At 43.4% G+C, this 25000-nt stretch overlaps 2 protein-coding genes across 2 annotated transcripts in view; one reads left to right on the top strand and one right to left on the bottom strand.

Annotated features, from left to right (window-relative positions):
• Positions 1 to 13515, top strand: part of LOC143136499 (EF-hand calcium-binding domain-containing protein 6-like) — a 35355-nt gene extending 21840 nt beyond the window's left edge. The window contains exons 16-25 of the mRNA XM_076297224.1: positions 3677 to 3835; positions 5698 to 5856; positions 6078 to 6273; positions 6619 to 6810; positions 7499 to 7729; positions 9005 to 9214; positions 10674 to 10842; positions 11239 to 11414; positions 12948 to 13094; positions 13393 to 13515. Coding sequence (XP_076153339.1) covers positions 3677 to 3835; positions 5698 to 5856; positions 6078 to 6273; positions 6619 to 6810; positions 7499 to 7729; positions 9005 to 9214; positions 10674 to 10842; positions 11239 to 11414; positions 12948 to 13094; positions 13393 to 13515 — 1762 coding nt within the window. The remainder of the gene's footprint in view (positions 1 to 3676; positions 3836 to 5697; positions 5857 to 6077; positions 6274 to 6618; positions 6811 to 7498; positions 7730 to 9004; positions 9215 to 10673; positions 10843 to 11238; positions 11415 to 12947; positions 13095 to 13392) is intronic.
• Positions 13516 to 17902: 4387 nt separating this feature from the next.
• Positions 17903 to 25000, bottom strand: part of mpped1 (metallophosphoesterase domain containing 1) — a 40083-nt gene continuing 32985 nt past the window's right edge. The window contains exons 4-6 of the mRNA XM_076297447.1: positions 22227 to 22342; positions 20313 to 20426; positions 17903 to 18021 (exon numbers count right to left, since the gene is read on the bottom strand). Coding sequence (XP_076153562.1) covers positions 17903 to 18021; positions 20313 to 20426; positions 22227 to 22342 — 349 coding nt within the window. The remainder of the gene's footprint in view (positions 18022 to 20312; positions 20427 to 22226; positions 22343 to 25000) is intronic.

Genomic DNA, 25000 nt, shown 5'->3' with positions numbered 1-25000 from the left:
AATATATTTTCTTTGAACAGTTCAATTTGAACGATTTGGTGTTAACATTCTATTGTAACTGTAATTGCATTATTACCTTCGTCAAACTCACGTCCAGGTCCACTGTATGTTCGCAGAGAACTACCTCCTCAGACTGTTTGTGATTGTTCACAAACGTTCACCGAAAACTCACGGTTAACAAAAAACTGTTTGCAAACGTTCTCCTATATGTTTGCGAATTTGAACGAACCACTGGCCAGAGCTGTACTGCTGCTCTAGTCTACATAGAAGATTTTAGACAACATAGAAGATAGAGAGGACCTTGCACACCTTGATAGGTTGTACTGCAGGTGCAGCTGCTATTTCGCAAGAACAGCTTAAAGGTAAGAGAAAAGAATACTGCAACACCTCAGTGTTGCGCTTCTCTTTTCTCGTACTCCTAAGTGGTTTAGAAAACATACAATACTATTCTCTTTCTATACACTATGATTGTGCATGTTAAGTGTAATCCATTCCTGTGGTCCATAGTAAATAGATATTCTAAGCTGCTTTTTAGTGTGTGTTTAGCATTTATGTGTGATGCCATATATGTGATCATATATTTGACCATTACCTCTCACTAGACTTGAACAGCTCCATCAGACGTTGGTTACCAATGCGATCTACAGATGGCCTGACATGTCCAGGGTATGTGTACCATCATTATGAGCATTATCAAAGCATGTAGGGCTGCCAGGGCACCTTATGTTCAGCCCTCAAACCCACACTCAATCTGCTTCTGCAAAGAGTAAACTGACCTGGAAAAGTTTGCCTGACTAACAGATTGACCAAAGTGGGATAAGGCCTCTCTCTCTAGGGAGGGGAAAGTAAGGAATACATCAGACTTGGATGAAGTACATATTTGTGTTGTTTATGAAGATGTAGCCTGAAGTGTGAACTAATCTACTGTAAATATATACATGCATGCTAATCATTTAATGTTTCCCAGTATGTTCCCTCTGATATGACTTATTTCTCCCCTCTGTAGAAGCTGAGTCAATATGGGGAAGATGGAGTCCAAATTGTTTTGAAGAACGACTTTAAGAACTTGGCTTTCTCATTTGGCCTTCCTGTCACACCAGCGGAACTTCAAGCACTGTGGTTGAGGTTTGAGCATTCCCCCTGCTCTTTGTTGGCACTGCACTCTAAAAAATACAGGCTTGGAAATTAGATATTGGACAGAACATATGCCGAGTTGTCTTATCCCAGCAGAATCAGTTGCTAGTTTAAAAGTGCTCTAAGCCATGTTGGGTAACGTCTAGTGCTGCTACTAACGACTAATTTTCTAACGACTAATCTTTCGACTAATTTTTCGATTAGTCGACTAATCTAAACGACTATTTTTACAAAAAAATCAAGTGTTTGTTATTTTGTTGTGTCTGTTTTATTTTCTCAACTCAACTAAAGGGAAAACGTAAAATATATATCACCCTACTTTTGTTAGAAGCTGTATTACTGTAAGTAAACTGTTCAAAAACATTATGTATAAAAAAAAAACACCCATTTAAAATGCTACCTTCAGATCTAATGTCAGACCTTTGATAGACTTTATTTGTATGCCAGTGTTGCCATGGACATAGACAACTTCTTTGACCTGAGGCCCGGTCATGGCATACTTTGGGGTCATAGGGCCCACCTACATGAACCCACCCCCCATCAAATTATCCTTATATCATATCACAATTATTATTGTTATGCTATATTGTTATACATGCACTTCAAAGCAGCCAGTGTTTAAAGTGCTAACATTGTTCACAAAAACTTTGTGAAAACATGCACATCAGAGGACTGCTTTACTAATGTAAAATATAATTACAGTAGTTCCATTGCTTGCACGGTTGCATGATAAATACTTATCAAACCAACAGCAATTATATGGGTGTCATCGTTTTGGGATGTTTCCCTCATGCAAGCATCATACACTGGTAGGCAAATGGAAAGAATATTGACATATTTAATAATGCCACAAGCTTTTGGCCACGTTATTCAAATTTGACTATACAATACTCTAGATAGTGTATTATAGTATGTGCTCTGTTTTTATGGAAATTGCATAAATCCACATTGTTCTATTAAATGTAGTTTCATAATAGCCTTCCAATAGGTTGAATTGGAGCTTTGCTACCAACGTTATCAAGTGGTTTCAGTTTCTCTCGCGCATTGAATGAACGCTCACCACCATTTAATTGTATGCCTCTATGTTTGATGACACCAAATTAGCAAGTATTTCCTACTGATTGCAGAAACGTTTGTTTTCCTTTTCTGTCGGTACGCGGTTCCTTGATCAATTGCGCAGCAAATTATCAGATGAAGCCCCGGGAATAATTTCACTCCGCGGCTCTGGACCAGCAGTGTCCACGTTACGGCCGGTGCAGGTCCGCGCGGCCCATAGTTTGAGAAACGCTGGACTTTGAAAGGCGACAGGAGTTAAGGACTTTGCAAATGAGCTTAACATCAGCATGTTCAAAGCAAGTAGGCTACAGGCACTTTGCGTGTCTTACCAGATAGGTTACCTCACTTTATCAGTTGGCTTGAACTCTAAAAAAATATGCCTCGTGACTTATTGACCATGGGAAATGACGCGCACCTTGATTGTTGATATCACAGGCGGCGGCATGTTCGTTGTAACGTTTTTTGGTATGAATGAATTACAGTAATGACATGCCGTTGCGTTGTCAACGTGAGACAGTCTTCACTTCATTCATTTCAATTTCCACAATACTATATTGGTCAGAGTCTGAACTTGCGTAACCTACTAGCTTAGCTCCCCCCACTTAGCTCTGCCTAATAATGAATTGGGCTGAAAGCAGGCAGGCACGCAGCTTTGCTGCTGGTGTTGCATGCAGTGCATAGCGGGGTTTAAAACATGACTGCCAAAGTCTTAGTAGCCTGTTTAACATCCAAAGACAGTCATTGTACTTTTCAAGAGTTAATAACAGAGTTAATTAATATAACATTACAGTGAGCCGTTTGAGACCAAAATAAATAGGCGGTCAATCTTAAAACGACTTTTCGACTAAAAAAATTGCCCGTCAACTAATTTTCATGGTCGATTAGGTCGACTAATCGCGGCAGCACTAGTAACGTCACTTCTGTTGACGTTCAAACAAAACAGAGACCTAGCTTGCTACTCCCTCCCCCTCCCTCCCATGCAATTGAAACTCTCCTAAACGTGAATCTCGTTGGTGATTGGCTGAAACCGTTTGTTATGTTTTTATGGTCCAGGCTGGACCAAGATGTTTTTGTTGCCGTTTTTGGAGCCTGGGCTGTCCACAGAGACCGCATTCTTTTTTCAGTGTATTGAGGGCACAGGCAGCTAGCGGATGTTGAGGTGTTGTTTGCTGTATGTGACAAAAAATGTTTTAGCTTACAAAAGCGCTTAACATCGCTTAGAGCACCTTTAACCCAGAATCTGGGTTATGACACATTTGGTGGAGTAGTGAAGGGGCACTGTCCAAAACGGTTTGCTGGCCATGCTGCTGGGTTACCAAAAACAACCCAGACAACCCAAAATGGGTTAATTAAAATAACCTTTGAACATAAAAATGGTCAAACAGCCTCAATCCATCATTTGTAGTGTGTGTGTGTGTGTGTGTGTGTGAGTGTGATGTGTTTGATACTTTTGTATGTAAATGTCTGTTTTGTTTGTCTCTTATAGATATGACCCTACTGGCAAAGGCTACCTCACGCTCTCAGAGTTTCGGGAGAAGCTGCAGGAAGACCCTACTGCTGATATCTATGGATCAGTGAACGCAGTTTCATTAAACTCATCCAGTCCCAAACCTAGTCAGACAGAGGTATCGCTGAAGGACATTGGGTAAGTGCCTAAACTAAGTATACTAGATAGGCTGTGTGGTGCCAGTCAGGTATCAATTCATATGTATTCATTTGATAGATTGAGTGTGGAATTTAGCATGGTTTTAGAGTGCATGGCAGTGGCTTTAAAACTACACATCATTATCAACGTCACATTCCAGCGAACACATTCAACACATGTGCATGTTTGGTAATCCAAAGCAACAGTACATTTTATTAGCAGTAGGCCGCTGTTGCATTCTCAAACTTGAAATCATGGTCTTGCAATATGTCTAATGCTATTCTTGTTAGGTCAAGCTACCGCATATTATATCATAGTCTTAATAAGGGACTGTACGATATTTACCGGGGGGGGGAGGGCCGGTCGTCAGGGGGGGGAGGGCCTAAGAGAATTTTTTAAGCCTTAGGGGAAGGCCCAGGAGAAATTTTTTGGCCTGGGGGGAGGGCCGAGGAAAATTATTTTTTCCTGATCCATGATATTTTTTTCCCCTGATCAATGATCCGTTTTCGATATTTTAAAAGGTTTGTAGGCCAAAACATGATTCACGTCTCTTTGACAGAGTGGGCGAGTCCAAAAAGTCGCAACCCTACCTGAATCTCCCACAACTCCCCTCGTAAGCTTGCAGGTCACCCGCGGTTGAGTCATAAACCAAATATTTGAATGATATTCGGGTCGTTTGCGGGCGGGTCAGTTAAAATTAATTAAATATATATTTTCTACAAATAGGCCTACTTAAAATATCACGAGAAGGCTAGCATCAATACAGTAAAGCATCAATACAGTAAGTCAACAGTAAAGAAGCTGAAGACGCGAGTTAAAATAATAAGACACCCCTTCAGGAAAAGCGATATAGGCTATGGGAAATATTGGGAAAAGTTCTTAAAGAAGATGACAGTAGTACAAGTTATGGTGGGCAGCCTGCAGGAATAAATCTTATGACACAGACTACACAGCCATATCTACCGGTATGTATAGGTTCGCGCATGCATACAAGTTACCTTAGTTCGTTGTGTTTGTGACTTTAAACAGTGGATGTGCTTTAGTAAAGCGTTGTGCTTCATTCAGCATTTTAAACCAGTTCTTACGCTAACGTTTTGACCAGCAATATCTCTCTTGCCTACCTTGCCTCCCCATTTCTATTTTCGAAAGAAGTATGTCCATGGCCAAATCTTATCCTAGTGTTCTAATCCTTGGTGGTTGCGTGCGTGCTTGCGCTCTTATTCTCATTCTCTCTCCTGCGCAAACATTATGTCCTGCATGCCTGCGTGTAGTTCTACTGCATAAAGTTTCGCAAATAAATTAGTTTGTTTTACAGAAATGGACTACTGCATGCAGGCTATAACCAAAAGCACACATTCTGTAAATAAGCGGGTCGGATCGCGGGTCGGGTATAATTTTGTCCTAATTAATATTCGCGGCCCGAGTTGCGGTCGGGTTGATTAAAATATCGGGCGACCGCGGGCCGCTTGTGACCAAACCCGCGCAACACTGTTTTGTAGCCCCGTGTGTGTGTATGTGTGCTTATGACATTTGCTGGCCGTTTTAACCTTGTAAACTTCATTTTTCGACCAGTTTTATTTGATTCACGTAGGGGGGAGGGCCTAGGAGAATTTTTTTGAGCCGGGGGGAGGCCCCTGGAAAAAAAAATTTGACCAGGGGGGAGGGCCAGGCAGAACATTTTTAACCCGATCGTCTGGCGACCGGCCCTCCCCCCCCGCTAAATATCGTACAGTCCCTAAGTTAGTTCTTGTAATGTTGGGACATGCCAATTGCACTTTGTCTTTCATTTGCAGAAAAAAAACATGGATTAAGATTTCCGTGTGTGTGTGTGTGTGTGTGTGTGTTTGTGTTTGTTTGTGCAGGGACCTGGTGAGGCGTCATTACCACGAGCTGACCTCAGTCCTGTCCCGCCTGGAGGTGAGGAGGAGGGACGGGAGAGTGCGGCTGGAGGACCTGCAGAGTGTGCTTCAGCAACATGGCCGCCGTCTGGAGAGTGAGCAGCTCACGCAGCTACTACACAGGTACAGGAGTGGTGACACTTTGAGACATTTGAGGGATGTGTGTTTCTCTTTCTTTCTTTTCGTTCTTTCTTTCTTTCTTTCTTTCTTTTTTCTTTCTTTCTTTTGTTCTTTCTTTCCTTATTTCTTTCTCTCTCTCTCCCTCTCTCTGTCTTCAAACACGCACACACACACACAGATACACACACACCTCCACTCATCCCACTTGTGTGGTTATGTGCCAGTCTGAAGGTTAGGGTGGTTGCTGGGGCTCTGTCGTGGCTGAGCTTCCTGCGGGCCTTTGAGCTGGGACCAGTGCAGAGGTCAGAGGTCAGATCCCCCACCCCTGCCCCCACTGAGAACCTGGAGACCCTGAGCCCAGAGAGGGCCATCCAGAGAATCAGCGAGCTGGTCACCGCCTCAGCACACACACTCCACAAGGTAGAGGTCACACATGCATGTGTGTGTACACACACACACACACACGCACGCATGCCACATATATACACACACACACACCCACAAACACACACACAAAAATGCACGCACGCACACATACACACACACACACACACACACACAGACGCACACACAAACACATACACATTCACTAGTTCACACATGTTAAAAATATGTATGGTGGGTCTAGCATAGTGGGTACATTATATACATACTATATTGTATATGCATGCAACACTGAACCATATGTAGTGATCTCTCTGCGTTAGTGTGCAATGACAGTTTTTGCTAATCATTTGCAAACCTTACATGTGACATAATGTCTAGGTGTTCTCTTCATTTGATCGTGATGGTAACGGAACGCTGTCCTCGCTGGACTTCCGAAGGGTCCTGGAGCACTTCTGCGCCAGGGTGTCGGACCGCCAGTACCGGTACCTTCTCAACCGGCTGGTGTTGGACTGGGAGAATAACGCTGTGCGCTGGAGAAACTTCCTGCACCAATTCAACCTCAACAACAAGGTTCATGCCCCCCTATTAACACTGCACTGCTCCCAGGAGGAGAAGCAGCACTATGCAAACCATAAATATACGTAGATAGGTATAAGCATATATACTCTTTTGATCCCGTGAGGGAAATTTGGTCTCTGCATTTATCCCAAAAAGCCAAATCGCTAACCAGTAGGCCACGGCTGCCCCTAATGACGCATTGATGACGCATTGTCTGTTAGGTTCTATCAGAAGGAATTTGTAAACGCAGCCGCCATATTGGCCATATAGGGACAGCACTCGCCCGTAAATGAATGGAGACTTATGATGAGCTGAGGGAGCTCAAGTCCTTAGACTCCTGGCGTCCAGTAACACTGCACTGCCCCAGGAGGAGAAGCTGCACACATAGGCATGTGTGAAACAATGCTGTAAATGCTGCATGCTTTGAAAATATTACATGAATATTTTAACATATCATTTGACAACACGCAAAGTATAGTAAACTGAAAATACCTATAAACCATTTTTTTCTTTTTTCAAAAAGAAAGTTTTTCAAATTTTTTTTATTTTTTTTTTATGTTGTAGATAGAAAATGACTGTGATTAGATTAGCCTACAATGTTTGCCCAGTCCTGTAGATTACTGTTAACTGGAGCTCAGGTGCTTGAGCAAGGTGTTTACAGCGCCTGGACTGTAACTACAATTCCCGGGGAACTCTGCAGCAGGCCCCAGAGAGAAAGTTGATCATGGAGACGAGAGCTTGCACACCTGCCCAGCTGCAGTCTCTGCCAGACACAGAGATTTTGGACTGCGTGCGCCAAGTCGTCTCTGAGCATCTCTTCTCCATCGTCATGGAGATGGTGGACATGGACCCCACCAACTGCGGTGCCATCAGTAAAGACGAATTCAGGGATATCGCTGACCACCACCTTCACTTTCTCTCACCTGAGCAGGTAAGGGTTCAACAAAGCACACGTCTATGCTGTCTGATACACGGATGTACACTGAACACACGCTAATCAAACAAATCTATACATTTAGCTGTTTTTGTATTTTGTATTAGTACATAAAGAGTTCCACAAAATTAGATTTTTTTTCTTAGCACAGATTCTCATAATGTATGATGGTATTAAATTGTATGTGCTTTCCAACAACAATGTGGAATACATTTACAGAAAGAGGCAAAGAGAGAAATGCAAAGACATAATAGGAAAAAAAAATCCAATAGCTCTATGTGACTGAACTGCCATCTCAGTTGATCCATGTCTTAGTGTAATACCTAGCATCAGCAATTAGCAATCTCTTCACAGGGGGCTAATCCGGTTAGCCTGCCTGATATACTCTCCTCTTTGCCACATACAGGGCGATCGGAGAAGTGATCCATTTCAGTGTAGTCTGTGTGTCACACACACACACACACACACACACACACACACACACACACACACACACACAGAAGCACAGCAAGAAATCCACTTTTTAAACTTGCCTTAAAATCCCTAACTGTATTCATGCGCTACACTCTCATATGCTCTTGGGTGTGTAAGCAGAGGCACCGGCATCTTGCTCTGCATGCTGAACTGAATGTGATGAATCAAAATCATCTTGCTCTGCATGCTTTAACTCGCTGAATGTGATGAATCAAAATCCAATGGCTATTCAGCTCAGGCCACTTCTGATCATTATGTACATTTTTACCTGTGATATGTTGGTGTGTAAAATCTGAAAAATAAATCTACAGATATTTTCAAAAACCTGCTGTAAAATATTTTCCAACAAAAAAAATGTTAGGTTTTTTTTATAGTTCTATTAGGAAGAAATTAGATTTTTCTAAAAAAATCTAGCTAAAACTTCATTAAAAACATATTGCTGTAGTAGCTCAACTGGTAAATCATGGTGGTTGGTAGGTTTCCAAAGTTATGATGTTTATAATCTATCTATAACCCACATCTGTGTAGAATATACAGGCACATTTGATTAGACCACATCAACATTTCTGTATCATAACGTCTTTATTCTAATGTTTTGAGATTCTGGATTTTTTTACAATTTTTATTTTATTTTATTTATTTATTTATTTATTTTTTTTGGGGGGGGGGGCACTTTTTTAAATAAATTACGGGGGGGAACTTTTCCATGATATTTTTGAGATGCACCTGCATAGATATTCCTGTATATAGATATGATGGTCTCTATGCTAAGTAGTTTTGTTTGATGTGTTGTTTTAGTTGGAATGGCTGTGGGAGCAGTTTCCTCTGACGGAGCGGGGTGATCTGGACTACCGGACCTTTCTGAAGTGTTTCAGTTCGGGGGACTTCTGTCTCTCCCTCACCTCTCCATCACTAACGCCTGATATGACCATAAGCCCTGTGAATGTTCAGACATCACCCATCCCACCACGACCCAGGACTGCACCCTGTGGCTCTCGAAGCTCCAAGGTATGGAGTATATGAGGAAAGAAAGAATATATATGGAGTATGAGCACTCTCATACCGGTACTCACATCCATCTCATGCTTTTAAAACTAATTTAAATTCTTGGCTTTCTCTTTATACCTTTGAACATACTCTGATCTTTTTTTCCTATCTTTTTTTCTTTGAATTGTTTTACTAAGGTTTGCTGCCAATGTTGCTTTTTAATGACGTTCGCCTTGTTAGTACTAAGAAGAAATAATTGCTCCCCGTCTGTGTTTCGCATGTTAAAATGTTGGTGTTACATTTCATAAAAAGAAATGTTTGAGCAAGAACTACAGATCTCCACCATATCTCAGAAAGACTTAAAATTCTGTCAGATGGTCAACTTTTTTTTTTTAAGCGTCTCTCCTTACATGTGACCGATATGTAGATAGATTTTATTACCATTTGTACTTGTACTAAACAGAAAACAGTATAATTACATTGTAATTGTTCTCCATTGCTCACAGTTAGCTTTTTAGAGACAGAGGAGTTAAGGAGTTAAAGATAAGTAGTTCAGAGAGAGCAACACAGTTAGTAATACATACATAAAATATATGTGTTATTTAAAAAATAACACTGGATTATCACACATATACATTTAAACACATATTTTTGCAGCTCCCTAGAGGGAACTAGGGAGAGCTGTCTGTATGACAGAGACCTAGCAACTCAACGTCAGCCTAGTCAGCCTAGTGTCAACGTCAACATTATGAGTGTGAGGCTGTGGGATCTTCCTTCCCTGCTTCATGTCCTGGGCAAGCAGGGCTGGGCGAGAAGCTGCTGTGGAATTGGGCCATGTGGGTGCTGATTCCTGCTGATTCCTGATCCTGATTCCCTCCGCCTGAACTGGGAATGAGCTGGGTGGTGTTGGTCCCTGAGGATGCTTTGTCCCCTTTTTTTCCTGCAGAGCTTTCTATAAAGTGTATCCATAAAGGGGAGGTCAGAGCCAGTGTGTGTGTGTGTGTGTGTGTGTGTGTGTGTGTGTGTGTGTTAGATATGTGGTTGGAATTAGACTGGCTGTGTGTGTGTGTGTGTGTGTGTGTGTGTGTGTGTGTGTGTGAGAGAGATAATTAAATGTGTAATGTGAGTTAGACTGTGTGTGTGTGTGTGTGTGTGTGTGTGTGTTTTAAATGTGTACTGTGAGTTTAGACTGGTTTTGTGTGTATCTGTGTGTTAAATGTACAGTATGACTGTGATGTGATTAAGACTGGCTGTGTGTTTGTTTTAAATGTGTTATGTGAGTTACACTGACTGTGTGTGTGTGTGTGTGTGTGTGTTTTAAATGTGTACTGTGAGTTTAGACTGGTTTTGTGTGTATCTGTGTGTTAAATGTACAGTATGACTGTGATGTGATTAAGACTGGCTGTGTGTTTGTGTTAAATGTGTTATGTGAGTTACACTGACTGTGTGTGTGTGTGTGTGTGTGTGTGTGTGTGTTCAGCAGGGGCAGGCCCAGAGGCGGCGTCCAAGCTCCAGCCCACTGCTCAACTGTGAAGCGTCTGAGCGTCGCATCCAAAGCCGCGTGCGCTGCTGCTGGAAGGAGATACAGCGGAGGTGCCGTCTGGAGGACCAGCAGCGCAGCGGCCAGATCAGCCAGCACACCTTCATGGGTAACACCAACACACCTTCATGGGTAACACCAGCACACCTTCATGGGTAACACCAGCACACCTTCATGGGTAACACCAGCACACCTTCATGGGTAACACAAACACCAGCACACCTTCATGGGTAACACCAATCACCCAACCCAAACCTAATTGCAACAGAAAGCATATTTGTTGTATTCAGTTCATGAAACCTACCCATATCACATACCAAAAGTCCAGGAAAATCCAAGTGGAGGAACATTTGTGCATACAACAAGGGCGAAAAACTGTACCTTTGGCATACTGTATCACCAGGAGTAGGATTTCTCCTGCTCTCACACAAAAGCATACTGCCTTTACTGCTTGAGCTCTTCAAGGTCAATCTGGACTAATGTGACCCTTATTGGTTCTTATAAGAAATCCTTAAGGAGCTGCACATCGATCTAACAGACCGGGAGTTTAGGCAGCTGGCTGTGAAGTATGACATCCAGAATACCGGGCAGCTGTCCTACCCAGACTTCCTGCGCCACTTTGTGCTCTTCCTGCGTCCTCAGACCAAACAGGCCTTAGAAAAACCAAAACCCAATGAACAGGTACGGAGACATGATTCTTTAATCATTCACATAAATATCCTTTTAATGACAGAGAATGCCAGGACTTGGTGCTGTGAGGGAAACGTCTGTGACTCCTCTGTTACAATGGCAGGGTATTAAAGGGTCCCTGTGTAATATTTGCCACTTTGCTGGCAATATATGAGTGCAAGGGCATTATTTGTGAGTTTATTATCAGTTGTGTTTACCTTGACGAGTGGACAAATTCCAGAAAGGTGTAAAAAAAATACTTTTGCCACATTTACGGCTTACTGTAAAAGACAGCATATAAAATGGCTGCTATCTTGCTGACAAGACCGCTTTAGAGACACACCAAGAGCAGGCAAGGGAAGGAAGGGGAGGGGAGGGAGGGGGGAAATGAGGGCGGGTGCCAGATTGGGTAAAAACTCAGCAGGGACCTCCCACCCTCGGGCTCCGTTCTGACACTTCCTTGATGACAGAATTGGGAGATTTAGTCTTTTCTGGCGCCGAGGACGGCCGGCGACGAACAAAGAGCGAGGGGGTGGGCTGGTTCTGCGAGACTCCCCACGGAGCGGCTGAACAGAGCCCCCCACCCCACCCCCCCACCCCCAAAAGCCACATTAAGAGTGGGTGGGTGAGGACAAATCTGGCAACCCTCAATAATCGACCTTCCAAAAAAACAAATGCGACGAGATAGCTCACGGTTGGCCGTCATCCGGCACCAGGGCCCCACGAGCAGACTTCCTCAGAGCACGCGCGCACCGGCACCGGCCGGGACCGCCGAGCTCCAGCTCTGCAACGTCGCGGAAGATGACACTCTTTCCCCTTAGGAGCGTTAAGACAACGCAAATGAGAGAGACACTCGCTTTTTCAAACAAGGAGAAATTGAAATAGTTTATTTTTCGCTTTCCCTTTTTGCTCGCTGTGCCTGTTCAGACCTATTTGGGAGTGCGTTGAGAGACGCCACACTTCTTGTCATCGCAATAGTCTCATTAGCTTGCTGCTTCAGAGTGCCTTGTCGTCGCTTGAAAGGTTTGCAGCCTCTCAGGAGGTAATGGGACCTGCTGTGCAGGCTGAACACTGCTGGGACTAATTTAACAGTAAAAACGTTTATCTGTACAAACTGCAAAGGTATCGCTTACGCCTGTCCCAGGTATACATTAACATAAACTGACATTCGCACATTTGTAACGGGAAGCTGTGCAGCTTTGGGTGAGAGTAAGGAAGTAAGGTGTGTGTATGTGTGCGTTTGATGTGACTGCACATTTTGACTGCAAATTCTCTGTTTAAGACTCTATTCGAGTGTACCTGCCTGTATAAACAAAGTCTACGCTACACAAAAAGGAAACGTTATATACATGCGAATAAAACAAATTCTTTGGCATATCGTTATTAATATTTAGTGCTATACAAAGGTACTCTCTTCTATATTGCTGTGGTCTGCTGTTCTATTCTCCTAAAACATTAGGTGTGAGTAAACCCTACTGAAAACTACAGTATGTCAAACTATGGGGGTTTTATTGTGAGAGCATCTGTGTTGCTGGTCTTGCCCAGACTTTGGCCTTTGTGAGGGATCAGTGTGCCGAGGCCCTTCTGAGGATGAGCGAGTCGGTCCAGCAGTGCTGGAAGTCCATGAGACAGAGTTTTGCAGTGCATGACCACCACCACAGTGGAACTATATCCATCCCAGACTTCAGGAAGGTGAGAGTATGTCTTGCGTGCAAACACACACACACCACACACACACACACACACACACACACACACACACACACATACTGTATGCACAAACACACACATACATGCTGTACATAGATATATGATACTTGCATCATATACTTAAAGAAACATACGGATTATTTTAACACCCACATCCTTTTTACACACAGACTACACATACACATAGACTAAAGGCATCATGCAGACCTGTACTGTACAGATTTGGGTTGTGGGGATGTTGTTTTGTAATTAGGTGTTTGTTGTTGGTGTTGTGCTTTAGGTGCTACGGCAGCACAGCGTAAATCTCTCCGAGGACGAGTTCCTGCATCTCGTGTCCTGCTTTGATAAAGATGCGGGTGGGAGGATATCCTACAACGATTTTCTCCGCACCTTCCTGGGATGAACGCCAATCCCGTCTCCAGGTGCTACCGAAGCGGATATACAGCACGCTTACACACACACACACACACATACACACACACACACAGCTTTCTGATAGACAAGGCCCCACACTGTGATATCCAGTCCTGCTAATGCTATTTATCCACATCTAGCCAGGGGCAATATCCCAAACCTCCTTAAAACAACAACAAAAAAACAGACATGTTCATTATCAACAGTCCTATCCCATATTTTACAGATTAAGTAAAACACTATGACAGGCCATCTGAATGGCTGAGACTTGTCTCTTTGCTGTTTTTTTTTCTTTTAAAAAGGCTTCTTTTGAGTTTAAATTTGCTACAGTGCATTAGCGACTGATGCATCGGTCTCCATCCCCCTTTAATACTCTAGGCGCATGTGGCGCCGTTGGATGTTAAACAGCCCTAAAATGCCATAAACGTAGCCTTTGTTCTGTTCGGTACGCAGTGAAAGAGGGATGGCAGCGAGACAGAGGGACGTTTGTCATTTGTGAGAGCGCTCCAGTTTTTTTTTTTACGAGCAAGAGACAGGGAGAGAGAGACTGACAGCAAAGTGAGGGAAAGTAAAGATGGGTGAGGAGAGGAAGAAAGGGGAGAGCAGTGAGGAAAGGAAAGGAGGGTAAAAGTGGAGAAGGGAAGAAAGGGAAGAAGAAAAATGGGAGAAACTTTGTTTTAATGGAACAGTAAAAGGCAGCCTAAAAGAAATGATTCTCCATCCCCTAGGATTACTTGTGTAATTATTTGAACGAAGGATTTCATTAGAATGTGTAGAAGGTGTGGAAAAGCGAAAGAGCAGGGAGAAAGAGTGTGTCGGGTTCTCGCGGCAGCAAATTAAGTTTTTGTCCGTGTTTAGATAATTGATATGAAAATCCAGATCCCTTTGATAAGAACAAAGGAGGGAAGCACAGATAAAGTTCCCCCATCACACCTCTTGCATACCGCGGAGAAATAGGATCTGGGGAGAAATAACCAACTTTGAGGAGAGAAAAGAAAAGGCACCAGTGTACATGTAGTAGATGTAAGTGTATCTGTGTGTGTGTGTGTGTGTGTGTGTGTGTGTGTGTGTGTGTGTGTGTGTGTATGAAAGAAATAAATAGAGAGAGAAAGACTGATGGGACAGAAGACACGTGATCCAGGATTACAGATAAGGTTTCATTTAATTTGTGTAAATGATATCTCTGAGAACTGAATGCGTTGAATGTTAAGAAAGTTACAGCTCGACGTAGACCCCAGCTCCCATCGAGGCCAGCCACGCCAACTTGTTTTGTCTTCACCGCATACAGAGCTTTTAGAAAACATCTCACATTGTTCACTGAAAATTAATGAAAACATTTCAATAGTCGATCTCCGACGTCGATGGCACGCAACACAAGGGATTGTCACACAAATAGCAAAAGATAAGAAGAAAAAAAAGAAACTATTTAAATTCAGCACAGCATGCCCTTAGGATCTGACCAGGAAAACACAACAACAAACCCGCCGACAGTAAGTGCTCAAAGAAAAGTAGGAAAACACGGAACATAGGCGCAGAGAAATACAGAAGACAGAAAAGAGAGCAAGGGGAAAAAAACGTCTATGTTTGACCGAAGGCAAACAGACGTACAAATAAAGACACGTAGAAAAAATGTTTTTTTAAAGATGAAAAGGAGAGCCAAGACTCCCAGCTGTCAGTCTGTCATCGTCAGTTTATCTTTTTTTTTTTGCTGTTTTTCTTCTCATCTCACTTCCTCTCACTTTCTTTCACCTCCCTCTCTCTCTCTCTCTCTCTCTCTGTCTCTTTCATAACACTTTTGTATCCTCCGGCTCTTTCCCCTCTGGCTCAGGGAGGAAAGCCTTCGATCTTTCTCTGAAGATGCACACAAGCGAAGTCATGCATACATTTACGCACACACCAAACACACACACACGTCGACAGGAGTTTTTCATACTCCATACTCACGTACACATTCTCGTAGACTCGCACAGTGATGCACACACACACAAACACACACACGCTGCTGAAACTGTCTGGCGAATGATGTTAAATTTCAGCATCAGTCAGTGCCAGCAGTCTGTCCACAGCTCTCTTCTCCAACCCCAGCTCCAGAGTTTGTCCAAGAGCAGGAGGCTACCACACACACACACACAGACACACACACACACACATCTGACACGCTCAGCCATCCGTGACCATGGCACTCCAGTACAAACTCTGCCCACCCTCGTACTCTCCACCAATCTCTTAAAGGCGCTTTATGTGCGTTATGCTTCATGAAAACTGTACCGTCAACACAGTAGCACACCATTTCATACGAGCACTACTGGCACGTTTGAATTTCTGCACTCACTTCTCCGAAATGATAGTTGTCGCTACCAAGAAAAATACCATCCAGCTTCTGAAAGCAACGATAAACTGTATCACCAATATTTGTTTGTGAATTACACTGGAGGGGTCCTAAAAGTTTCCGATTACTGTTTGTGTTCTTATCTAGTCACCAGCAACACTAGACTATTACAGGAGAATTCCGGTGATTTTTCACATAGATGTCTTTTTCTAGAGGTCTCCGAATACTGCCAGGACAAAAAAAAAACCCCCGAAAACAATCAGTTCTACCTCGATTGAGTTGCTGCAGCCAACAGCTAGAGCTGTGGGGCAGCTACAGAGCTACACTATGGGGGCATGAACATGTTCTCAAGGTTTTCTCAACCCCATTATGGGACAGTGTGTGTTTACAAGTAGCTGTGAGCCAGACAGCAGGTAATGAAACACCTGTTAGTTATCACACCAGTTAGCAAAACAAGCATTTCTTTATCTTAAGTAGCCGTCCATGTCGTGAGTGCGCCTCATGCAGCAGGTTGCAAAAATTGGGAGGTGCACGACCAGCCGAAATGGCACCAAGTGCCAGCCGAAAGAACTTTCTGACACGTCGCTGGCTGCTGTGCGCACGGCGGCAACAGCGAGAGTAAACTCTGCTTTCACCCTCTTCATTGGTGTGCACCCCTCGACACCCTGCAGCCTACCATCCGCCAAACCATAGTCGGCATAATTAAGAGAGACACAAGAGTAAATGATAGCTGGGAGGAACGTTAAATAAATTATGGCAGGGGCTGAGGAGGTGGTGGGGGTTTGGGGGGAGGGGGGGGGGTACACAGATCAAAGTGCGATGTGTTCTTTTTATGCAAAAGCAGCGCACCGGGTGTCAGGGAGCCTTTGATTCTCTGGCAGAGGTTCCGCTGTATCTTAGTGGGTTCTGAGGTACGGTCTGGAGGTTTGCCTCTAGCAAACGCTACTGACATCTGAGGAGAGAGTTCATGACCTCTAAATGGGGGAACGTTTTTTTCATGTCCACACACATACACACACACACACACATCCACACACACACATATTTGCACTGACGTTTCAAATCAAACAACCACTTACAGACAAAAAATATATATAAATATATTCACAAGAAGTACAGACAAAAGACATTTAAGTATTTGAAGTCATTATTGATTCAGTATTTTCAGTTTTTTTTTCAGTTACATTGACCATTACTGTACATTACATAGAACTCCCTGTGAAAAAAAACTATCCAGCTCAAACAATTCTACCATCATCTTCAGATCCCAAGTTATCTCAAGTGTGGGGGGCCAGTCGAGCACTTACAGTAACAAGACGGAGTAGAACTGTGAAATGAGAGAGAGATGTGGTGAGTGAGGAGAGAGTCGAGGAGCAGAAAGAAAGAAGAGGAGAGAGAGAATGTGTTCATTCATAAATCTGGTGGGATCAGTAGAAGTTGACATTCAGTTTCTGCCCCTGATCACAGATATAAGGAGAGAGAGGAAGAGAGAGAGAGGGAGATATGTCAAAGAGAGGACACCTGCTGCACCCCTGAATTTCCATGCAGTCTGTGGTCAGTAAAAGAGAAAGCAAAAAACAAGAGAGAGAGAGACATGGGATGCTGGGATGATCTTGCATTCCCTGAGTTCTGGCAGGCCAGAGAACCCAGAACCACACACACACACACACACACACACACAGACAGACATTCATCCATAAACCACACTCGAACACACAGTACAGATTGTCGGGCTGAGAAGTGCAATGAAAAGTCCAGAAATCAGTACAGAGAGGGTCTGACTGTCCATTCTCCCAGGTGGACGAGGCGCTATGGGGCGGTCCACTGCAGTCCAGATAGAGGCAGGGGGTTCAGGACAGACATCCACAACACAAAATAATTATGGGTTATGAAAGCATTGGCCGACAGAGAGCCTGGTAACAGCGTCCATCCAGCCTGGGATAATATGTACAAGACCACACCCACCCGTTCACTCGTTAGGGCCCTGATTGGTGAGAAGCGGGTAGGCAGGGGGTTGGGTGGGGGGTGGGGGGTGCTGAGGGTCCAATCATGTGCTCCGGGGGTTGGGCAGGTCGAAGACGATGGGCGGGTTCATGGGCTGGAAGTTGACGGTGCAGGCGGAGGCGTTGATGTAGGTGGTGGTGCCGTCTGTCATCATGCCGTACCCTGACACACACACACACACACACACACACACACACACACACACACATGTTAACTGCAAAAACCCTATTCAAAAGGTTTCACAAGTATTCATATTAATTTAGCAGATTATTCATAACGCATCTTAAAAGCTGGATGTAAAGCATGAAACACACAAGAAGTCCACAATCTAACTATCAGACTAGTGGATCACCCTCTGGGGATTTCTGGCCCCAGCTGTGGCGCAACTGGCTGGGGCACGCTGGTGACCCGGGTTCGATTCCCACCCTGTGGTCCTTTCCGGATCCCAGTCCTGCTCTCTCTCCCATTCGCTTCTTGTCACTCTCCACTGTCCTATCATTAAAGGCATAAAAAAACACCACTATGCTATGATTCCTGTGTAGGCATATTGCCAGCTTACTGTATGTAACCAATTCAAATAATTGTTATATTTAAATATCCAGTTTTTCAATCTTAAGAAGAAAAAGTGACTAATTGCGATTAATCACAGAAAATTGTGTGATTAATCCAAGCAATTTTAAAAATTTGTTGTAACTAAACTATTTAACTAAAACTTGTAACTAAACTTTTTTCAACTCAGGAATTAATAGCCCTTAATTATAAAGTTCTGCTTAGAATGTGTTTTTATGAGAAATCTATAATTTGTTATATAGTTGATATCTGATGTAGAACATTTCCCTGAGACATCATGTTTAGTCACATGGAGATTTTAAGCATTTTATGTCTCTGTGAATTGCCATGATATAATCAAGCACATCAATGAAAAACATCAATTAAATTGTTTATATCACTAATGAATTGTGTTAGTGTGTCAGGATGAAAGTATTCTACAGTACATCTATAAACGTGACAGTAGAAAGGAAAAGATAAAGAAAGCTTTCTAAAGTTCTTTTTTAATGATGATAATTTCTCTGATTCTTCTCACACCTGCTTTGATGCTTTTGAGGGCAGAGTGTGGAGTTAGTATGGTAATGCTTCAGCGCCTGTAGATGCGTGCAGCTAAATTTACTCTGATGCTGGGGTGCGGATCTGATCTAGTTTCTAATCTGGAGCTTTCTGAGGGGCCGCGCTGTTCTGCTGGAGATGCCCCAACCCGCCTAACCTCGAAAACACAGCCTCGCAGAGACCAGACTGTGGCACGGGACACAGTCCTGGGCACGCACGCACACACCATACACACACACACACACACCATACACACCACACACACACACACCCACACACACACACACACACCATACACACACACACACACACACACCATACACACACACACACCATACATACACACACACACAAATTCATATTCACATGCTCTCATATCTGTACACTTCCAGATACAATTTCTTCAGCTGAAGCTGTTTCAAGGTCAGTGAGTTTAATGTGATGCCTCTTCAGTACCCATTTTAGAAGATCTTTGCTGTGCTTTTTCAAACCTTATTTGGCATTGGGCTATGCTGACCTCTGGTAGTTCCTCCATTGAAATGTAGCTAAATAAACCCAAATACATTTAGTCAAATATGACTATAAAGACCATAGAAAAGACCAGGTGACAGCATTCTTAGCCCTGTGTGTGTGTGGGTGGGTGTGGATGTGTTCATGGATTTTATTTTTTTGTCTGTGTGCAATTAACCGCTGTGTGTATGTGAGTGTTACTCGTGTCCAAAGACGTGTGTGTAGATAATGTGTGTGTGTGTGTTATGTGTGTAATCGCTGGGTGTGTATATGAGTGTTACCTTTGTGGATGTGTCCAAGCATGTGTAGATAGTGTGTGTTTGTGTGTGTGAGTGTGTGTTATTTTTGATGTGTGTTATTACTGTGTGTGTATGCGAGCGTTACCCTCGTGGATGTGTCCAAGCATGTGCAAATAGTGTATGTGTGTGTGTTATCTTTGATGTGTGTTATCACTGTGTGTGTATGCGAGCGTTACCCTCGTGGATGTGTCCAAGCATGTGCAAATAGTGTATGTGTGTGTGTTATCTTTGATGTGTGTTATCACTGTGTGTGTATGCGAGCGTTACCCTCGTGGATGTGTCCAAGCATGTGTAAATAGTGTATGTGTGTGTGTTATCTTTGATGTGTGTTATCACTGTGTGTGTATGCGAGCGTTACCCTCGTGGATGTGTCCAAGCATGTGTAAATAGTGTATGTGTGTGTGTTATCTTTGATGTGTGTTATCACTGTGTGTGTATGCGAGCGTTACCCTCGTGGATGTGTCCAAGCATGTGTAAATAGTGTATGTGTGTGTGTTATCTTTGATGTGTGTTATCACTGTGTGTGTATGCGAGCGTTACCCTCGTGGATGTGTCCGAAGACATGCGTTTTGGGCTGGACTCTCCTCTGCACCGTGTTGAGCAGCTCCACACACCCCACACGCTGCATCTTCCTGGGGACCCAGTCCAGAAAGCCTGGGGGACAAGAGGCCACCGGGCCACGTTACACAACATTCGTATACACACACACACACACACAGAAATACACACACACACGCACGTACACATGTGCACTGGTCTACACCGACTTAGTGTAATGTATGCATGTACACATACAGATTTGGATGGACACTTCACATCTCACAAATACACATTCTGAATAAGCACTCACCAACACAGGCCTGGTTTAAAGAATAAACAAATATATATAATACATATATATATACAATATATAAATATATATATATATATATACAGTGGGGGAAATAAGTATTGAATGCGTCAACATTTTGAATATGACTGTCGAATGTCACTCAGCAACCGTAGGATGACATCAGACAAATGTGCAGTGGTCTCTTATTTTCTTATTTGTTTCCAGAGCTGTGTATATAAATAAATAAATGTTCAGACTGACACAAGCATATATGCACTTTATGGCGTACTGATGAACACACACACAAACACACATACACACAGAGGGAAGAAGAGGAAGAATGAATAAGAATGTAAATCCAACAGAAAACAGTCTGCATTGCAGCGCATACATCAAGCACACACCCCCCACTGAGAGAAAGGATAAATCAGAGAGAAAGAGAAAAAGGAGAAGAGGAAAAAAAACAAAATGAGGCAGACAGAAAGAGGGACAGACAGAGTAGGAGAGAGGGAGAGAGAGAGAATGGAAAAGAGAGAGAATGAGAGGGTAAGAGAGTTAAGTAGACAGAGAGAAAGAGATGGAGACTGATTTACTGGCCCTATGAATGTGGGATTTTGCTGAGTCCACAAAAAACCCCACTGACGCTTCTATAAAACACAAATAAAACACACACACACACTATTTGAGCTCATCACTCTTATTTTTAAGAGTGCACAAAAATTCACACACACTCACACAAACGCATCCAGACAACATGAGTTGCAAATATACAGCTCAGTGTTGTGGGGAAGATGGAAGCATCTGGTTTCTCACAACAACTTCCTCAAGGTGCAAATACGTGTGTGCATTTCTGTGTGTGTGTGTCAGAGAGAGTGTGTGTTTGTATTTTATGGCGTGGTGTGGAAGCGCCGGGATTTGCCGCACTGCGAACAGCGTCTCCAGGCTGCACGCATTATCAGCCTGGTGTAGAAACTCCATCTGTCAGACACTTGCAGCGACACACACACACACACACCCACAATGGCATATATTCAAATGCATACACAATGTCATACATATACACACAAACACAGAGACATGCTCAGAGACCCACAAATACATATGGTATTGTATACACATATACTCAAGGGTACCCACATCCACAGTTGCGTGTATAAAACACCTTTACAAACAGACACTTAAAATGCCTAATATACACTTAAGACACATAGAGTATAAGAGACAGGATATGGCAAGCACTTTGATGGCTGGGTGATTGGAGTTCTGTGTTTCGGTGTGTAGACCTTTATGCCAGCAAAAGCATTTGGACATAGTTTTGGTTGCTTAATAATATGATGTTTCTGGTTTAATGAAATCGTGGTGTCTCTGTGTGTGTGCATGTATTTGTGTGTGGTTGTGTGTGTGTGAGTATATTTGTGTGTGTGTGTGTGTTTGTGTGCGTGTGTGTGCCAGTGTGTGTGTGAGTATATTTGTGTGTGCGTGTGTGTATGTGTGTGTGTGCGTGCATGTATTTATATGTGTTTGTGGTGTGTGTGTGCGTGTGTGTGTGTGTGTGTGTGTGCGCGTGTGTGTGCGTGCATGTATTTATATGTGTTTGTGGTGTGTGTGTGTCTGTTACTTACCCAGAGGAGGGCAGTGTGTCACTAGGATGTCTGTGTTGTCTGGGATCTGGTTCCATTTGTCCAGCAGTGCCTGTCCCCTCGGAAGATTAAAACCCCATCCATAATACCACGGCTGCCTAGCTCACACACACACACACACACACACACACACACACAAACATACACAAAGAACATACAACAGCATACCGATACATGCATAAAACACACACACACAAAGAACATACAACAGCATACCAATACATACATAAAACATACACACACACACACAAACATACACAAAGAACATACAACAGCATACCAATACATACATAAAACACACACACACACACACACACAAAGAAAGAGCAGAGACATCAGTGTTAGTTATTAGATAGTTAGTACTCTAGACACAGCCTGACAACCATGACCATCTTCTTCCCCATCATCTTCATCACTGCCCCCTGTGGTGCTCTGATCTCTTGCTCAGTAATCTTAATCCTCCGCACCCAGATTAGGAAACACCCCATGGAGAGTAATCTGACACTTCCGAATATGTGCATGCATGCATGTATATGTGTGTGTGTGTGTATGTGTGTGTGTGTACATGTAAGTGAGAGTGTGTGTTGTGTATGCATTAGAGAGAACGAGAACGCCAAAAAGTCACAGACTTTGAGGTTCTTGACAACACCTCAGCGAAGATAACAAAAAAAAAACCCTCCAGGTAACATAAATGAATAAGTAAACATCTGCATAAGTGATGAAACGGCACTGCTAAAACCAGCTGTCTCTTTGATCAAGACCATGTCTGCACGTCACGGCTCTCAGAACATTCCAGATTGAAAGGAAGAGAGGAACATGGGAAGGGAGAGATAGGGAGAGCATGTTGAAGAGAGAGAGAGAGAGAGACAGACGGATAGATACAAGGAAAGGAGGTAAGAGAGAGCGAGAGAGAGAGAGAAAAGGGGGGAGAAGAGTTGATAGCTGTGCTTGTGTCCCATCACTTTGATTGCGGATGCACCAAGCTTGAGTGACGGTGTAGAAATTAACATGTCACTAACAATCTGTCCCCAGATCCATCTTCCACGGCCGTGTTGGGTTTGTGTGTGTGTGCGTGGTTGCGTGTGTGTGTGTGTGTGTGTGTGTTTGTAGGTGTGTGTGTGGTGGTTAGTTCTCCCGGCACTGGCTTTTTTTAATTTACGGTGTGCAGTCATTTGAAACGCCAACTTTTATGGGAAAGTGTTTGACGCTTCACTGTCTTATGGTGCTTCGCTCACACACACTCTCTCGCACACACACACACACACACACACACACACACACACACACACACACACACACACACACACACACACACACATACATACACACACACACACACACACACACACACACACACAGACACTCTTGTTCATTTGCTCTGGTCTTCTTTTGGGTGACTTTGTTGAGTATCACTTGTAATCACATCTGCACCATCCATCCCCACACAGCTAAACAAACATGCACGTGCATGCGCGCACACACACACACACACATACACACACACATGCATAGAGTCCACTATTTATGCAAAAGCAGCCCCCCCTCCCAAACACATACACACACACACGCACGCACACACAGTGCAGGCAAACACACATTTCTACATGCACAAACACATCCACTGGCATCAGTAGAGACGCAATCTCGTGGAAAAGTTGAGCAAAGAGTGGGAAGAGAGGATACAGGGGAGGGAGGGAAGAAATAAGAAAACAGAGAGAGAGAACGAGAGAGGGAGAGAGAGAGAGTGCGCCTCTGAGTACATCCACTCGTGAAGGTCAAGAGGCGAGCAGTGCCTCGTGGGAAACGCAGTCCTGTTCTTTCATGCTGCTCCCGTTTGATTAATATTCAACCGCGTCAAACATCAGAGCCTAAACAGAGGCGATGAAATATCTAAAGTCCTGTGAATGCACGCTCAATAATTCACACCACCGATCTTAAAACATTTAAATTGGTCCGCGCATATTAATGGAGGGGAGCTGAAATATTCATGACCGATTCGCCAAGACGTCTCAATTAAACGTCGGCGAGCGGGACGAGCGCTCCTCTGGGCGTCGGGCGTCGCTGCTCGCTCATGAACTGACCGAGGCAAACGAGGCAAACAAATGCAACTAATAGACGACAGGGAAAATGACCAGAGGAAGAAGGAGAAATCTGAGAGACCATTTCCATTGGCACCACATCTACATGTGAAGTGGATAAAGGTGGATGGAGGCAAAACACATAGATGGAGACAGAGAGATGATGGGGATGATGATAATTGATGGAATGATGATGATGATGGTGATGATAATGATGATGGTGATGATAATGATAGTGATGATGTGCGCTCCTAATAGGCAGGTGTTGAGTTCTAGCACCTCTATCTAGAGCCAAAACCCACACTAACCACAGTGAGAGAGAGTAGAGATAGATAGATAGATAGATAGATAGATAGATAGATAGATAGATAGATAGATAGATACTTTATTGATCCCCAAGGGGAAATTCAAGGGTCTCAGTAGCATACAGACATCACACACAACATGCACTTACAGCAGAAATGGTAAATATAAGTATAGAGTGTGTGTATAGTGGGTTTATGTGTGTGTGTGTGTTTGAGTGTGTTTGTAGAGGAAAAGAGAGGCGCCTGAAACAGCTGTTTACGTTAGGAGGATTTTCTCCTCACGGCACATCCAGAGGAAAGAAAGAAAAGCACACAGAGAAGAAGAGAGATGGAGAGAGAGAGAAAAAAAACATGAAAGAAAGGAACAATCAAA

This window comes from Alosa pseudoharengus, unplaced genomic scaffold (assembly GCF_046254945.1).
Source record: "Alosa pseudoharengus isolate Yale_2024_CS ecotype anadromous, Long Island Sound unplaced genomic scaffold, YU_APseudo_1.1 YU_APseudo_1.1_scf_20, whole genome shotgun sequence".
Classification (NCBI taxonomy): domain Eukaryota; kingdom Metazoa; phylum Chordata; class Actinopteri; order Clupeiformes; family Clupeidae; genus Alosa; species Alosa pseudoharengus.
The sequence above is the reverse complement of the archived record's forward strand: the minus strand, read 5'-3'. Positions and strand labels throughout refer to the sequence as shown.